The sequence below is a fragment of the Marmota monax genome, unplaced genomic scaffold (assembly GCF_021218885.2).
Source record: "Marmota monax isolate L192 unplaced genomic scaffold, Marmota_monax_Labrador192_F-V1.1 WCK01_AAM20220418_F8-fsc00263, whole genome shotgun sequence".
Lineage (NCBI taxonomy): Eukaryota > Metazoa > Chordata > Mammalia > Rodentia > Sciuridae > Marmota > Marmota monax.
Window position 1 is genome coordinate 765,588 of NW_026693408.1, and position 14,506 is coordinate 780,093.

Sequence of the window (14,506 nt, forward strand, 5' to 3'; positions counted from 1 at the left end):
CCAGCTGTTCCTTAACATTAACATTTAACATTAATCAAAGTAATATAGTACATTGTTTTTTAAACTGAATATTAGGGGGTTAGGTTGTAACTCAACCATATATTGCCTAGCATATATAGCCATTGGGTTTAAACCTCGGCACCACGTAAAAATAAATAAAATAAAGGTGTTAAATTGAATATTAATTAGTCAGCCTTATAATAATGATTATGATTCCCTGTGCATACAAGTCATGTCCATAAAGGGTTATCTTTGGGGAAAAAAAAAAAATCATTGGCCAGTTTTCTCAAGTTTCTACAGTAGATTTTGGTTTTCCTTTGTGACATTTTTGGGAAATGAACTGGTCCTTTTGAAGAAAATCTTTTAGGTGAGAGTAGAAAACATAGATAGGAAGTGAAATGAGAAGAAATTGCATGGAAAGAACTTGGTGAAGTCCTTGCAATAGGGTATCAGACATTCAGGGTTCTATGAAAGAACTTGTTTTTTTACAATTATTTTTAACCTGGAAATATTTTGCAGCCAAATCTGCCATGTACTGATAATGTAGCATTTGATATGGAAAGGCTCACCAGAACCCAAGCAGTTAACAGAAGATCAGCCCTAGGTGACCTCGCCAATGACACCTCCCTTGGCCTTGAGCCACTTCGAACTTCGGGGATATCACCTCTTCCTCAGGATGGGGAGCTCACTCCTAGAACAGGAGAAATCAACATTGCAGTAACAAGTAAGTGGGGACCCTTTACCCAGGCACAGGGCGAGTTGCTGCTTGGTTTGGGCATGCAGTGACTGCCAAGGGGAGAGATGAGTCCACCTGGGCCAGCAACTTTGTAACTGAGAAGGTAATTACTTTTGTTAAAACAGGTGTTTGGAATAATGGAACTTTATAATAAGATGCTTGTGTATTGGTGTTTGATTAATAGAAATAGCTGTACTAGATGAACAGTTGTTCAGAGGTTTGTCTTAGTAGCTGCTTTATAAACCTTGTTTTGAAATCTTTGCATTGCAAACAGTTACGGAGACATTGGAATGTGACGTAGGCCAGCAGCATCAATGCTGGTATGTTAGGTAGCTGAGCACTGGTGCTCTTGATCTCCCACGCTTCAGGCCACTTAGTAAAAACCTAATTTAGAATTTAAACCTAAAATTTCAAGGCTTCAGGAACAATTGAGATGGCATGTCATTGTTTATTTTATATTTTTTTTTCAGAAGTTTGGTCTCTTGGCACTTTACCCTTTGCTATAATTGTACATGAGAAGGAAGAAAAGCCAAAGGGTAACCTGCCTCAAAAGAAATGTTCTGAGCTCATTATAAGCATCTTGATTGTTGAACTGTTGATAGAAAATAAATGTACAAAGTGTTTTAAGGGAATGCCTACATATGGTGTGAGTGGGCCAATGGTGTGTGTATGGACTTTGTAGACATTCACCCAGTAACAAGCCAACTCTTTTCTTCAATTTCATTCTTTACGCGCAATTTCCATCTAACAACCTGTCACCCATCTCTTGTCGCTGCTCTGGTGCTGCCTTTTCCAATTTATGCTGTTGCCTTGCCTAGAGCTTCAATCCCTGAAGCTGATGGGGCTGCACTTGCAACTGGGAGTCAGTAAAATGGGGGAAAATAGTTACAGAATAAGTCTTCTTTATGTATTAAGACTCATGTGGTTTGTGGAACCAACCAGAGATAATTATTAGAAAATTATTTCTCAGGTTTTATTTGATCAGTTATCTGAACTCCCAAATCCTTCATGCAGTTTGAAATAAGTAAAACTGTTCTTTGATATGGTTTGGCTCATTTCTTGCCATTTCCCAGTGATTTGTTTTAATAGCATTTCATGGTTTTCCTACTTCGACATTGAAGTTTTATGATCTAGATTTTATTTTATTCATTTTTTATGATTTTTTAAATTTTAAAAATTGGATCTAATAATAATAAAGGAGTTGAAGGTTATTTGTTTATTGAGTTTTTGTAAGTCCTTCATTGATTAGACATTTATTGAGCACCTACTACTACATAAAGTACAGACCTTCTAATATTGTATGCAGAAATGTCCTCAAAATCTTATGCTTTTGATGATAAAATATTACTTCATGTACCAAATTAATTGCCTTTAGCAGAATTTACACATGATGCCAATAAGTAAAGTTTGTATGATTAAGCTAGATCCAGATTACCTCTGCTTTTCCCTCCAAATCCCTGTAGCACCATACCAACTACAGTACATTCACCCAGCACCCACTGTGTGCAAGGCACTGTGCTAAATAAGTAGTTAGGAGAACAGAGGCTACCAAGGTTCTGGCTGCAGTAGATCATTGCTAAGTACTCCTGAGCCTGCTGGGTATTATTATGAATGTTTACTTCCTCCGTCGTTTAACTAGTTTTTGTAAGTGAACTCATAGCAAAAAAAAAAAAAAAAGACAAAAATAAAGCCGAAGTTATAAATAATGTCAGTCTGCTTATATCATGTACAAAAGTCTCTAAGAATATGAGCTAAGGATGTAACTCAGTGGTAGAGAGCATGCTTAACACATGCAAGGCCCTGGGTTTGATCCCCAGCTCTTTCAAAAGGCAAAAAAAAAAAAAAAAAAAAAAAGTTTTTAATATGACAAAAAGAATGCTGTGCTAAGCTCCTTGATGTTGATAACCTTTCATCTCTTGATTTTTTAAAGGTTCAGTATACATATTTCTAACCTAAAATATATAGTTTAAAGTGGTGGATTTTACATGAATTCTCAGAGGTTCATTTTGATATAAATAAAAAACTTGAATCTGATGATGAAGAAAACTAATCCAAAAGGCAGTGGCTGCACTAAGAGTTTACTAAGCATTTTAATAATATAAATTTCGATGAGGACAAAGATATGCATGTAGAACAAATTCAGCATCCTGGAATCATGAAGAGCAATCTGTCTTAACCATTTAAGGTCATTACCTTAAAAACCAGAATCTTTTTTCTAGAAAAGTGTCAATGCATACACAATTTTACATACAGTTTTAGGATTTTCGAAACTCAGATAAAGAAACACCATGTTACACACAACTTTTGCACATGAAGATTTGGCGTTCCAAGTGTAAATGTTTCTTCTCGCCTTACTACAGACATCAAGGGGATTTTACTGAGTAATACCAGCCTTAGTTAGTGCATACTCTTAAGAAATATTTTCTACTTAAGACTTTTAGGAGCAGGCATGGTGGCACATGCCTACAATCCCAGCAGCTCAAGAGGCTGAGGCAGGAGAATTGCAAGTTCAAAGCCAGCCTCAGCAATTTAGCAAGGCCCTAAGCAACTCATGAAGACCCTGTCTCAAAAAATAAAAAGGACTAGGGATATAACTCAGTGGTTAAATGCCCCTGTTTCAATCCCTAGTACCACCAAAAAAAAAAAAAGACTTTAGGAAGTCATAATGATTCTCAGGTTGATTTTGAGGTCCCAAATAAATGTTTTCTGAATATTAAAGTTAAGGGGAAATAATAACTGACTTCCTGGATGGAGAGAGGAAGAAGCAGAGAGAGAGACTGACTGACTGACGGACCATAGAGAGAACTATAGATAGCCTTAGATCTCTGTATACCAGAGGTTTTCAACCATTTGGTGAGCTGAGTACCTTGTCAGTCACTTACCCTTCTTACTTCACTTCAACACCAGAAAAACAAGTGTTGCTTCCCACAATGGACTCATAAAGGGTGGTACTCATTTTCTTTATACCCAGTGAGATATCCTTTTAATGTCCTGTGAAAACCTGCACATAAGAGAAAAAATTGTAGATGTGGTATCTTGGAAGGCAAACTTGGAGACTGCTTGAAGTGCCCACAAGACCTTTGAGAGCCACTATGCCGTATTTCTGAGCGTTTAGCTAGCTAGGAATGAGTGAATCAACCATGCAGAAATGACAAAGTGAAATTTGAAAGATGGTTATAAGTGTGGTTATATCGTCATTTCAGTTACCAATGAAAATAAATATGTCCATGTGCAATTTTATATACATATTTTTCCTACACAATTTTTGGTGGCCATACTTCTCACGTACCTCAGAACCTAAACTGGAAGAAATGGTTGGGCCATGCTTTCCTCTCTCCCTTGCAGCTTTTACCAGTACTTCCACTAACCTTCTCCAGTTAGTAGCTCTCTGGCAAACCTCCTCCTGCTTCACTTCCTTGAGCCAGTCTTGGCTTACACCTCCGTTGACGTCTGCTTCGTTGCATTTGAGGGAAATGTTGACATCAATTTGACTTAACCTTCTCCCCAGAGTGATTTCCTCCCTTTCCTTTGTCAACAGAAGAATGGTTTATTATTGCCAGTTTTGGCCTCCTCAGTGCTCTCACACTCTGCTACATGATCATCAGAGCCACAGCTAGCTTGAATGCTAATGAGTAAGTAACAAATGTTTTTTGGATTGCATGTGCCAGATGATCCCAGAAAATATGTAGAGTAATTTTCATAAAGGTGGTGAGAATTGGATTCCCACCAATTCCATACTGATACCAGTGGGATCATAGCTAGCAAAATAAATTATTCTATGAACATATCTTTATGGTCATTTACACAGATTGGGAGTTCACACCCTGTTCAACAACAGCTCACTTGAGAAAAAAATCTAAAAGTTTTCATGTACCATCAAGCTTAAAATGAATCGTCCGTGTTATAAATGCTGAGGGAACCAGCATAGTCTTGTATGTAAAGAATGTCAGTGTCCACACCATCAATAAGAATAGCCCCCACTTTGGGGAGCTCATCAGACTTTATCTGGAGACTTAAATATTCAGCTTTTGGGGAACACTGGCACCCTTGCCTAAGATTAAGGACAGTAACTTAGATGTTTAGCTTATAAGAAACCATCAGAAAGAGGACCTGGTGTTTCCAAATGTTTAGGGAAGACTGTCAGGAAGAAAAAAATCGATATAAACTATACTTTCAAGGGGCAGAAACTATATTTTCAAGGGGGCCAAAAGGAAGTTTATAGGAAGGCAGATTTCAACTAAATAAGGAAAGAATATACGTTGGCTACTTAATGGTGGGATGGTTTGCCTCAGGGGAGCCCAGGGCTATGAATGCAGACAGAAAGTAGATACTGCTTGTGGAGACTGCTATAGGTAAGATGAAGGATAGAAAATTGAGCTAGATGACTGCTAAGGTCCATTTTGGTCCAGTGATTTTTCCAAAAGTAACTTTCTACAGTGATAAAATATGGGAAAGGTGTTTTGGTTTTTTGTTTTTTAAATTTTGAGCATTTTCAATTAAGTCCTTTCTTTTACCAGTATTCATGAAAAGTAATCAGAGATGGAAGCAACCCTGGGACCTGTCCAAATTTGAACCTAAATTGATACTAGTAGACTTCATGTGCTCTCTATTCAATTATATCCTGTTTTTTAAGTGATTAATAATACCAAAAGACTCATGTTATTGATTTAATTAATATTATCCAGTTTTAGAAACAATGGGCAAGTAACCTCCTCTTCCAGTGACATCTTATTATCTCTAACTTGATCTTTTGGCTGAGTACATACAAGTACTTTTTGGCATCCATGCCATTACATATTGGCAGGATGTTATGGTCATAGGCACTCTCGGCCTTGAGATGAGTAGTCTCTACCTCAGCCATTAGGTCAACAGCCAGCTGCTTGTATTTGGGGGACTTCTGATTCTGTTCTTCAGCAGAGCACCTTGTTAATTCCTTCAACTCTAGAGTCATACACTCCTGGATTTCACTCTCAGCTCCTCCATTTTTTACTTGTAAGACCTAGACAATTAAGTTTTATCTTAAGTGTATTTTAGTCCATAAAATGGAGATAACTGTAAGACTACATCACAGGGTCATTAATGAGAATTAGCATATTAAAGTGCTTAGCACAGTGCCTAGTACATAATAAGTGCTCAATAAATGTTAAACCAATTCTGCTGAAATTCTTTCAAAGTTCTATGAATAAGGTGGCCATCTGCCTTTATTACTTGGCAAATAAATTTGATTTCTTCCATAAAAAAGGATACAAAAACATAGGAGCTCCATGAGTGCCTATGATTCAAACCTCAGTTCAAAAGGAAATATTTATTTTTACTGCAACCACCTCTTTTGCTTGCTTTCATGCTGACCCATCAGGCAAGATAGTAATAGAAGCCTACTTCTTAAAATTTTTCCTAATGAGTCATAATCAGAACAAGCAAACAGTGACACTCTGGGTACTTTTTGAGAATCATTAAGCAATTTAATGGTCACCTGACTGCCACTCAGAATCTGCCAGATGCTCACTTCATGCATGAGATATTTTCGAGAATGCTCAATTAAATATGGCACCTATTATAAATCTAAGTACCAGGGTCATATTATTTCAGTTCCATGCAAAAATGCTTGCATGACTCAGAATCTAAGTCATGGATCTTTTAGATCCATGTCTTAGCCCAACCTTTGTAGAGAGTTGATACTGCAGTTCTTCATTTGACTATTTTTTCTGTGCCTTCAGTCAAAACCACTCTGAAGAACAATATTCATGATCTCATTTAGAGAGAGAAATTGAGTGTGTGTGTGTGTGTGTGTGTGTACACACTTATATGTATATGCACACATGTCATTGTATGAAAGGGTGGTTACCAAAATATTAAAAGTGATTAACTTAAGGTAGAATTTGGGGTGATGTTTTCCTCTCCATTTTGTGCTTTTATGCATTTGCTTTTTTGTTTTTACAGTAATTGTGAGTTGATTTGGGGTTTTTGTTTTGTTTGCAGTGCTAGGGATTGAACCCAGAGTCTCATGCATGCTAAACAAGCCCTCTACCACTGTGCTATTTTATTGTGAGACAAGGTCTCACCAAGTTGCCCACACTGGCCTCCAGTAGGGATCTTCCTATCTTGGCCTCCCAAGTAGCTGGGATCACAGGTCTGGGCCATAACACCCAGCTAAATTCACTTTTTTTTTTTTTTGGTACTAAAGATTGAACCCAGGAGCACTCTACCACTAAAGTCCTTTTTATTTATTTGTTTTTTATTTTGAGACAGGATCTCACTAAGTTGCTGAAGCTGGCCTTGAACATTATAATCCTCGTACCTCAGCTTCCTGTGCTACCATGTGCCACCATGCCCAGCTGAATTAATTTTTTAAAGTCCATTTTTATTGTGGGAGACAATAGAAAGCATAACAAATAGTCATTCTTTCCCATTGTCTCAAAGATGTTGATGAAAAATCCCTGTGATTTTATTCCAGAGAAGAGGTTTATTTGGCAAATAAATTGAAATTGTGATTCATTTGTAAATTCTTTGAAATCTGTCTTCTCTTTTGGATGTATCCACCAAAAAAGTAAAAAGCCAAAGTGAGATCCCTTTTTTAATCACCCTGATTTAATTTTCTGGGTAACTTTATCCATTTATAAGATAGACATATATAAACATATTTAAAGATAGTTAAGTATTCTACTGTGACTAATTGTGCCTTAAATTTTGTTTTTTAACACTGCAAACAAATGTAGTGAATTTGGGGACTTTGCAAATATAAACAGGATGGTAGTCAAAGAAGCAAATAAATGCAAGGTAAATGTGTGTGTGTGTGTGTGTGTGTGTGTGTGTTAGCTTCCTCATACCTCTATTTCTTGTACCTAGGTAAGGAAGATTATTAAACTTCAGCTCCCATGGGAGGTGCTTTTTTTGTTCTGCTTCTGTCATTCAGATAAACCCTGTGAAATCTCAACATCCACTAGCTTATATTTGTGCTCCTATTATTTTTCTCTCACTATAAGAAAGATACATATTTTCATTATTGCTTTTGAGGAACAAGTATGTCAACAGTGTAGGATAGATTTTAAGTTGACTAGGTATCCTCTAGAGCCCTTTTCCATTTCCTAGAATGGTGATTCATGGAGATCGCATCCTAACCATTCAAAACTGTCTCCACAGGAGGAAATGAATCTGATGTGGTTAATGTGACGAAATAACTGGAACAAATGTTCCCCTATCATAACTTGAGATCAGGAAGCCCTAGCTTGAGCTGGGGGGTATAGCTCAGTGATAGAGTGCTTGTTTAGTATGATCATGGTCCTGGGTTCAATCCCCAGCACTGCAAAAAAGAAAAACTGGTTTCTAGCTTTCTGATATTCCTAGCAAGCTGTCTGCCTTTTAGATTTGGTAGTTAAAATTATCGACCAGATAAAAGAAATTGACGTTTCTGTTTTGCTCAGTACTGATTATTTCTGAATTATTCTGCTCAGGACTGTAAGAGGAAAATTGACAGATTAGCACATCTCAATATAAAAGGATCTGAAAAATTAATCATTTAATGTCTTGAGGCTGATTGGTTTAGTAAAGAGGGAACAGAGATGATGCAAGAGGTCTTTCCAGATATTCAAAGAACTCCTAAAGATGAAAATAGCTACTGTTCATTGAGTGCCCCATCCCCAAGGTATTACTCCCATATTGGTAAACCTTTGTACCCTCATTTAATACTCCTTAAATGAGCACCCTCATATTGACTAGCCATCACATACAGAAGGAGATGCTCACTCTGCAGTTCTGGAGCTCTGGAGATATCACAGAGAAGCAGATTTCTATTAAATATAAGAAAGAACTTTCTGCCATTCAGAGTTGTCTAAGACATGGGTACTTTGAATGCTAGCGAGCTCGACTATCGAGGTTAGAGATAGATTTCCCTTTTGAATTGTCTCCTAGGAAGAATCAGAGCCCAATAATAGGGTTTGGGTTGCCTTCCTGGCCCCTTTCAAAGGAATCTTAAGTTTCAAAAATGGTATTTGTCAGACTTTTTTTTTTCACCCTCTTCCATAGTAAGATACATTTTGCATCATGACACAGTACTCCCATGTAGATAAGTAAAACAGAAATTTTACTAACAGACATGATTCTTTAGTGTAATCTGTCTTATACTTGGTTTTGTTAATGCTAGTCATGGACTTCTAAATTGATTTTATAAGCTAATAGGTGGTATCCTTCAGTTTAACACTGGCCTAAAGAATTTTAAATTTTTAGTTCTCAGCCAAATACTTTTTGCTCATTCTAATAACTGTCTTCATTTTTATTTTAATGAGAATGCCTTTCTTGTAGCAATTCCAGCAAAGATTTAAATTCGCCCTGTGTTTGAGATGTATTGCTGCATATTGGGTCCCCTTGTTTCTCTTGGTAATTATTTCTCCTTTTAGCCACTCTAAGACATTTAGATATAAAAGAATAAACTGAGGCTCAGAAGGATTAAATAACCCCTGAGAGGTGTTATGGGAAGAAGAACACTGAATTCAAACCCATTTGTTCTGGTTCCAACTCTGCTTTACACTGCTTGTCTTCAACCACTCCAGAGAGTCATTTGAGGGCTCCAAATAATGTGGTTGAAGAAGACAAATTTAGTTTCTTGAAATATGATTACAAAAAAAAAAAAAAAGTATTAAAGGCAGCCAGAACCTTTGATTAGATGTCTGTTTTTGGCAGTGGTCTTTTTATTTTTCTTTTTTTCCCCAATGGTTCTTTACATGTTTTGGCTACATTAGGAATATTATGACTACATTACTTTATAATTCTTAAAAGAGTAGCAGGGCTGGGGATATAGCTCAGTTGGTAGAGTGCTTGCCTTGTACGCACAAGGCCCTGGGTTCAATCCCCAGTATCAAAAAAAAAAAAAAGAGTAGCAAAATAAAGTGTATTTAAAGATCTTGATTCACCTCTATAAAGTCCTTTTATCTAATAGCCAGTTTTTCTGAGGAAATATTATAAATAGTAATATTATAATAAATAATAAGGCATAGGGCTTTTTGTAAAGTTGGGAACATCCTTTCAAAAACTTGAATGACTGCTGGACATGGTGGCATACACTGTAATCCCAGAGGCTGAGGCAAGAGGCTTGTGAGTTCAAAGCGAGCCTCAACAATTTATCGAGGCCCTGAGCAACTCACTGAGACCATTTTCTCTAAATAAAATACAAAAGAGGGCTGGGATATGGCTCAGTGGTTAAGTGAAATTGGGTTCAATCCCCAGTACCGAAAAAAACAAAAAAAAAAGTTGAATGACTCTCATTCATTTTTATAGCCATTTTCCCACTGCACACTAGGCACCAGGCTCATCTATGGAGCTAGCAGAGGCCTGGCATTCCCTTGCAGGAGTTTGAAGTGATGAAAGAGAAGGAGTGGAGAACTGCTGCTTTGGCACTGAGAGTGTTAAGAAAAATGGGGGCGGGGGTGGCTTCATGCAATAAGTAACTTAGGAACCAGGAAGAGCATAATTAGGGCACAAAATGAGGAAAAATAGCAGGCTCAGGGAGGCTGTGGTTGATGTATCTGTTGTAGGTACTAGCTTGTGGCAGTGACAGCATGCGGGCTACAAAATTTGGACTTTAGTCTTATAAATAATAGGTAGCATCTAAGACTTTTCAGCAGAAAGATAATTCCTGGTGATTGAGAAGTTTCTTTGAAGTGGTAGAGAATGGAGGCAAGAAGATAGGTTAGGATTAAAAATATAGAATCGAAGGAAGATGTCAGGATGGTGGGGAGGAGATGAAATCAAGAGATCCTTGAAAAGTGTTTGATAGCCAAAGATTATAGCAATTTGAAGTATAGGTCTCAAGGTGAGCTAAAGACTTGATTTGGGAACCTTCAAAATGAAAGACTGTGCAGGGGGGCCTAATGAAATTAGCCAGAATACAAGGGGCTAGGAAGTGAGGGCAGCTGCAGCAGTGCCAGGGTCTGTGAAGAAGGCAGCATGAGCCTGAGAGACAGATGGAAAACTTAAAAGACTTTGGGTACATTTTATTTAGGGATAGAAACACACAGACTTACATGCAAAATCTGGCAAACTCCTGGAAGAAAGAGCCACGTCCTGCATCCCTACAAGTCTGGGCTCTTCAACTCTAACTTCATCATAAGTAATGACATTCTTGTTTGATGAGTAAAAGAGGAGCACATTTTAAAGGAAGGAACATATTTTAATGACCAGCACACTCAACATTTAGCAACTATTTAATCCAGGAGAAGTTGTAAATTGAGTGATAATTGTCCCTAAATATTAAACAAGATAGTATCAGCCTGATACTTTTTCCTGCATTTCTTTCGAGAATATTAAAACACTTTTAAGATGACAAACCACTTGAATACAGAAATGAAACTGCTGATTTCAGGCAAATTAATGGCCTTACTGGCTTTACCAAAAGGGATTAGGAAACAGTTGGGGACAGTCCTAGGCCACCCTTTAGTTAGAATCGTTTTTCTATTTGTTTTTTTTTTTTAAACATTGACATCTACCCTTTAACTAATTTATGACATCTCTTTTCCTTTTATTCCATAGGGTAGAGTGGTTTTGAAGAAGGAAAAAAAAACTGCTTTCTGACTGATTGCCTTGAAGGAAAAAAGAACCTATTTTTGTGCATCATTTACCAATCATGCCACACAGCATTTATTTTTAGTACATTTTATTTTTTCATAAAATTGCTAATGCCAAAGCTTTGTATTAAAAGAAATAAATAATAAAAAAGACTGTGCTGTTGAGTATTATTTACTGACTTGTGTTTCAAAGGCTGATTTGGAGATGACATATCTGAATTTCATTTGTATGGATTTCAGAAACAGTGTGTATGACTCCCAGTGAAATAACGATAACACTATTTTTTGGTATCTTAACGTAGGCTCCCACTGTGCCCAAGTAGAAAGCAGAGTAGAGTTGTCCTGCATAGAAATACTCCCTCAGGCGCTCAAATTGAATTATTCCATTTTATTTTCTTCAAAAGTGCTATGCACTCTTTTATAACTTTTCCTTTGTTTGGAGGTGATCTGCCTCCTCCAGGATTTTAGCTCCATCTCTGGGGTAGCAAGGATTTTGAACCGTTTTGCTCCCTTTGGTATTTCCCATACATAGTAGAGTGCTTTGCATGTAGTAAGTGCTCAATAAATATTTGTGGGTGAAGAAATGAGTATAAAAGTTTACAAAATGCACACTGATTAGTAAATATTTGTTGTAGGTGTTCTTTTATAGTTTACCTAGTATTCATTTTTAAAAAAGAAAATTTGAAAGGTTGGATGAGAGCAATTTTGTATGTGTGAATGAAATGTTTTTGCTTTATTGATGAGGAAAACATTGAAATATTTTGTTATATTAAATTGTATGCTTGAGCAATAAGACCAGCATATTTGTGAATTTTCCAAGTCTCCTTGTATATAGGTTTCTGAATTCACTTGGTTGGTGAACATACTTGGCCTGATTTTCAATCATGTCAAATTTATTGGAGCTTATTTTATGACCTATCATATAGTCTATCCTGGAGAATATTCCATGCACAGTTTCAGAAGAACATATATTTACTATTGTTATGTAGAGTGTTCTGTAGATGTCTGTTAAGTCTGGTTGCTTAATTGTATTCTTCAAATCTTCTCTTTTCCTTCTTTATCTTCTCTCTAGTTGCTCTATCAAGCAAAGTGGGTATTGATGTCTTTAGCTGCTATCGTTGAATTGTGTATTTTCCCCTTCTATTCTGTCAGGGTTTTTTTAAATATTTTTTAATTGTCAATGGACCTTTATTTTTATTTATTACTTATTTGTTTGTTTATATGCAGTGCTAAGGATCGAACCCAGGGCCTCACACATGCCAGGCAACTGCTCTACCACTGAACCACACAACCCCAGCCCCAATTCTGTCAGTTTTTGCTTCATGTATTTTAGGGCTCTGTTGTTAGGTGCACAAAAGGTTAAAGTATTTTTTAAAACTCATAGAAACATTCATTACATTTCTGTCCATTGAAATTCATTGGTTCAGTGGCCCTCCTGATGATACCAGCCAACTTAGAATGCTGGAGAAGTCATCCAAGTATTTTAACAGTATTCTCTAGAGAGCCTTGTTGCATTAACATCTTTCTCAATACAATTTTTCCTTCCAGCAGTATTTTCCTAAGTTAATAATATAGTTCCTCTTTTGCCTAGTTTTATTCTAGTGAAAATCAAAATGGCTCTTTCTTTTCCTTTTCTTCCTGTTTATGATGAGTCATTATTTTCTTTCAACAGTCATCAGGAGATGTAGGACTTTTGATGACATTGTTACTATTTATAATTAATATAGTTTAATGTACTTTTCCTCTTTTCACATGTTTCAAGTCTTAGCATCAAGACTTGTTTTAAAAAACAACAGGTGCTTTTCAGGATACACAGAATTTTTGCAAGATCTAAAAAGTGTAATGAATATATTAATAGGGTGAGGCTATCTGTCAATCCTGGAGAAAATTTGTCATCAGCTGTTAATATTGGAATCTACTGCTGTGTAGTGTTGAGATTTAACTTACATCAAGTTTTCATGTGTTAATTAATCATGGTCTCAGTAACCAAGAAAGTGGTGCATTTCATATTCACGTGTGCATGCGTGTGCATGCATGCCTGTGCATCTTGAAAGTATGGATTTTTATTCCTTAGGACCAGAGACAGTTGGCATCAAAATGCAGTTGTTATATTTCTTAATAGGCATGCTATGAATAGAAATAATGTATGATGTTGAAAATTTGTTCACTATTTTAAAAATTAGAAATTGACCAAATTTAGGCTGCAATAGATATGATTTTTGAGTTTTAAACCCTTATTGGATAAACTTTTATATATATATATATATTTTTTTAAATTTATTTATGTTTTAGCTTTAGGTGGATACAATATTTTTATTTTTATGTGGTGTGAGGATGGAACCCAGTGCCTCACACATGCTAGGTGAGCATTCTACTACTTGAGCCACAACCCCAGCCCCTTGGACAAACTTTTGTAATAAATAAGGCAAAGGTTGTTTAGGTTTTACCCCAAAATATTTTTCAAGGATATTTTATTTCAAGGAAACCTTCATGTTTACATAGACCAAAAGTTGATAAGATTATAGTCTGAAGAACCTCCACAGAAAAGCAGTTCACCTGATCCTACCGATGGCTTAATGTAGCCATTAAAGCCTGATGAAATTAAGCCTCACTTTCAGTTTGACCAGCTGGACTATAACTTTTTGAAACAGTTGAAAAAAGATCCTGAATATTCCTTCACTTTTTACCTTCCCAATTATTTGTTAATACTAAACAAATTACAGTACAATATAAACAAATAATTCCTCTTGTCACTCTCACAACAGGATAGGTGCTCACTGTGTGGAGAAACAGGCAGAATCAGCCCCACTATTTTATTATGCTCTCTCCTTCTCTCCCCTGCCATCTCTCCTTCCCCTTTTCTCTCGAGATACTACTTACTGTTGGTGAGGTATAAATGTGTTGCAGCTCAGGTTCCCATGCTCTCAGCTAGGTATGCTCTTCAATCTGAAAATATGCAGGAGCAACCCAGAGTATGTATATTAGTTCACAGGAGCAGCATGTACAATGTAAATTTTGTCCAGCATAGGCACTGTTAAGCTTTGGCAAAGAAAATTGAATTTCTGTTGTCCCTCTTAAGTATTTCATTTATATCACCAGCCAAAGAAAACAACATTTCTTTATGTTAATTTGATCTGGACTTTAGGTTGTTCAGTAAAGCAGTGGGTATGAGTCCAGGTCTAGCCCTTCCCTCACTGGGTTGGTTATTTAACTT

The 14,506-nt window shown here is 36.6% G+C and overlaps 1 protein-coding gene and 1 non-coding gene across 5 annotated transcripts in view; both read left to right on the forward strand.

The window, feature by feature from the left end:
- The window catches only part of Rnf130 (ring finger protein 130), a 114,072-nt gene that overhangs the window by 84,598 nt on the left and 14,968 nt on the right, over nt 1-14,506 (forward strand). The window contains exons 7-9 of one of the 4 annotated variants that reach the window (XR_009228028.1): nt 520-839; nt 4,275-4,368; nt 11,258-11,463. Coding sequence is in view for 3 of the 4 variants with exons in the window: in XM_046457035.2 (XP_046312991.1) it covers nt 520-724; nt 4,275-4,368; nt 11,258-11,273 (315 nt within the window). In the remaining variant the exon portion in view is untranslated. Of the gene's footprint in view, nt 1-519; nt 840-4,274; nt 4,369-11,257; nt 11,464-14,506 lie in introns of those variants that run through there. The other 3 variants (XM_046457035.2, XM_046457037.2, XM_046457036.2) reach the window with 3 other exon arrangements.
- Nucleotides 9,526-9,593, forward strand: Trnat-ugu (transfer RNA threonine (anticodon UGU)). Its single transcript has one exon. It is a non-coding gene; the product is annotated as a tRNA-Thr (tRNA).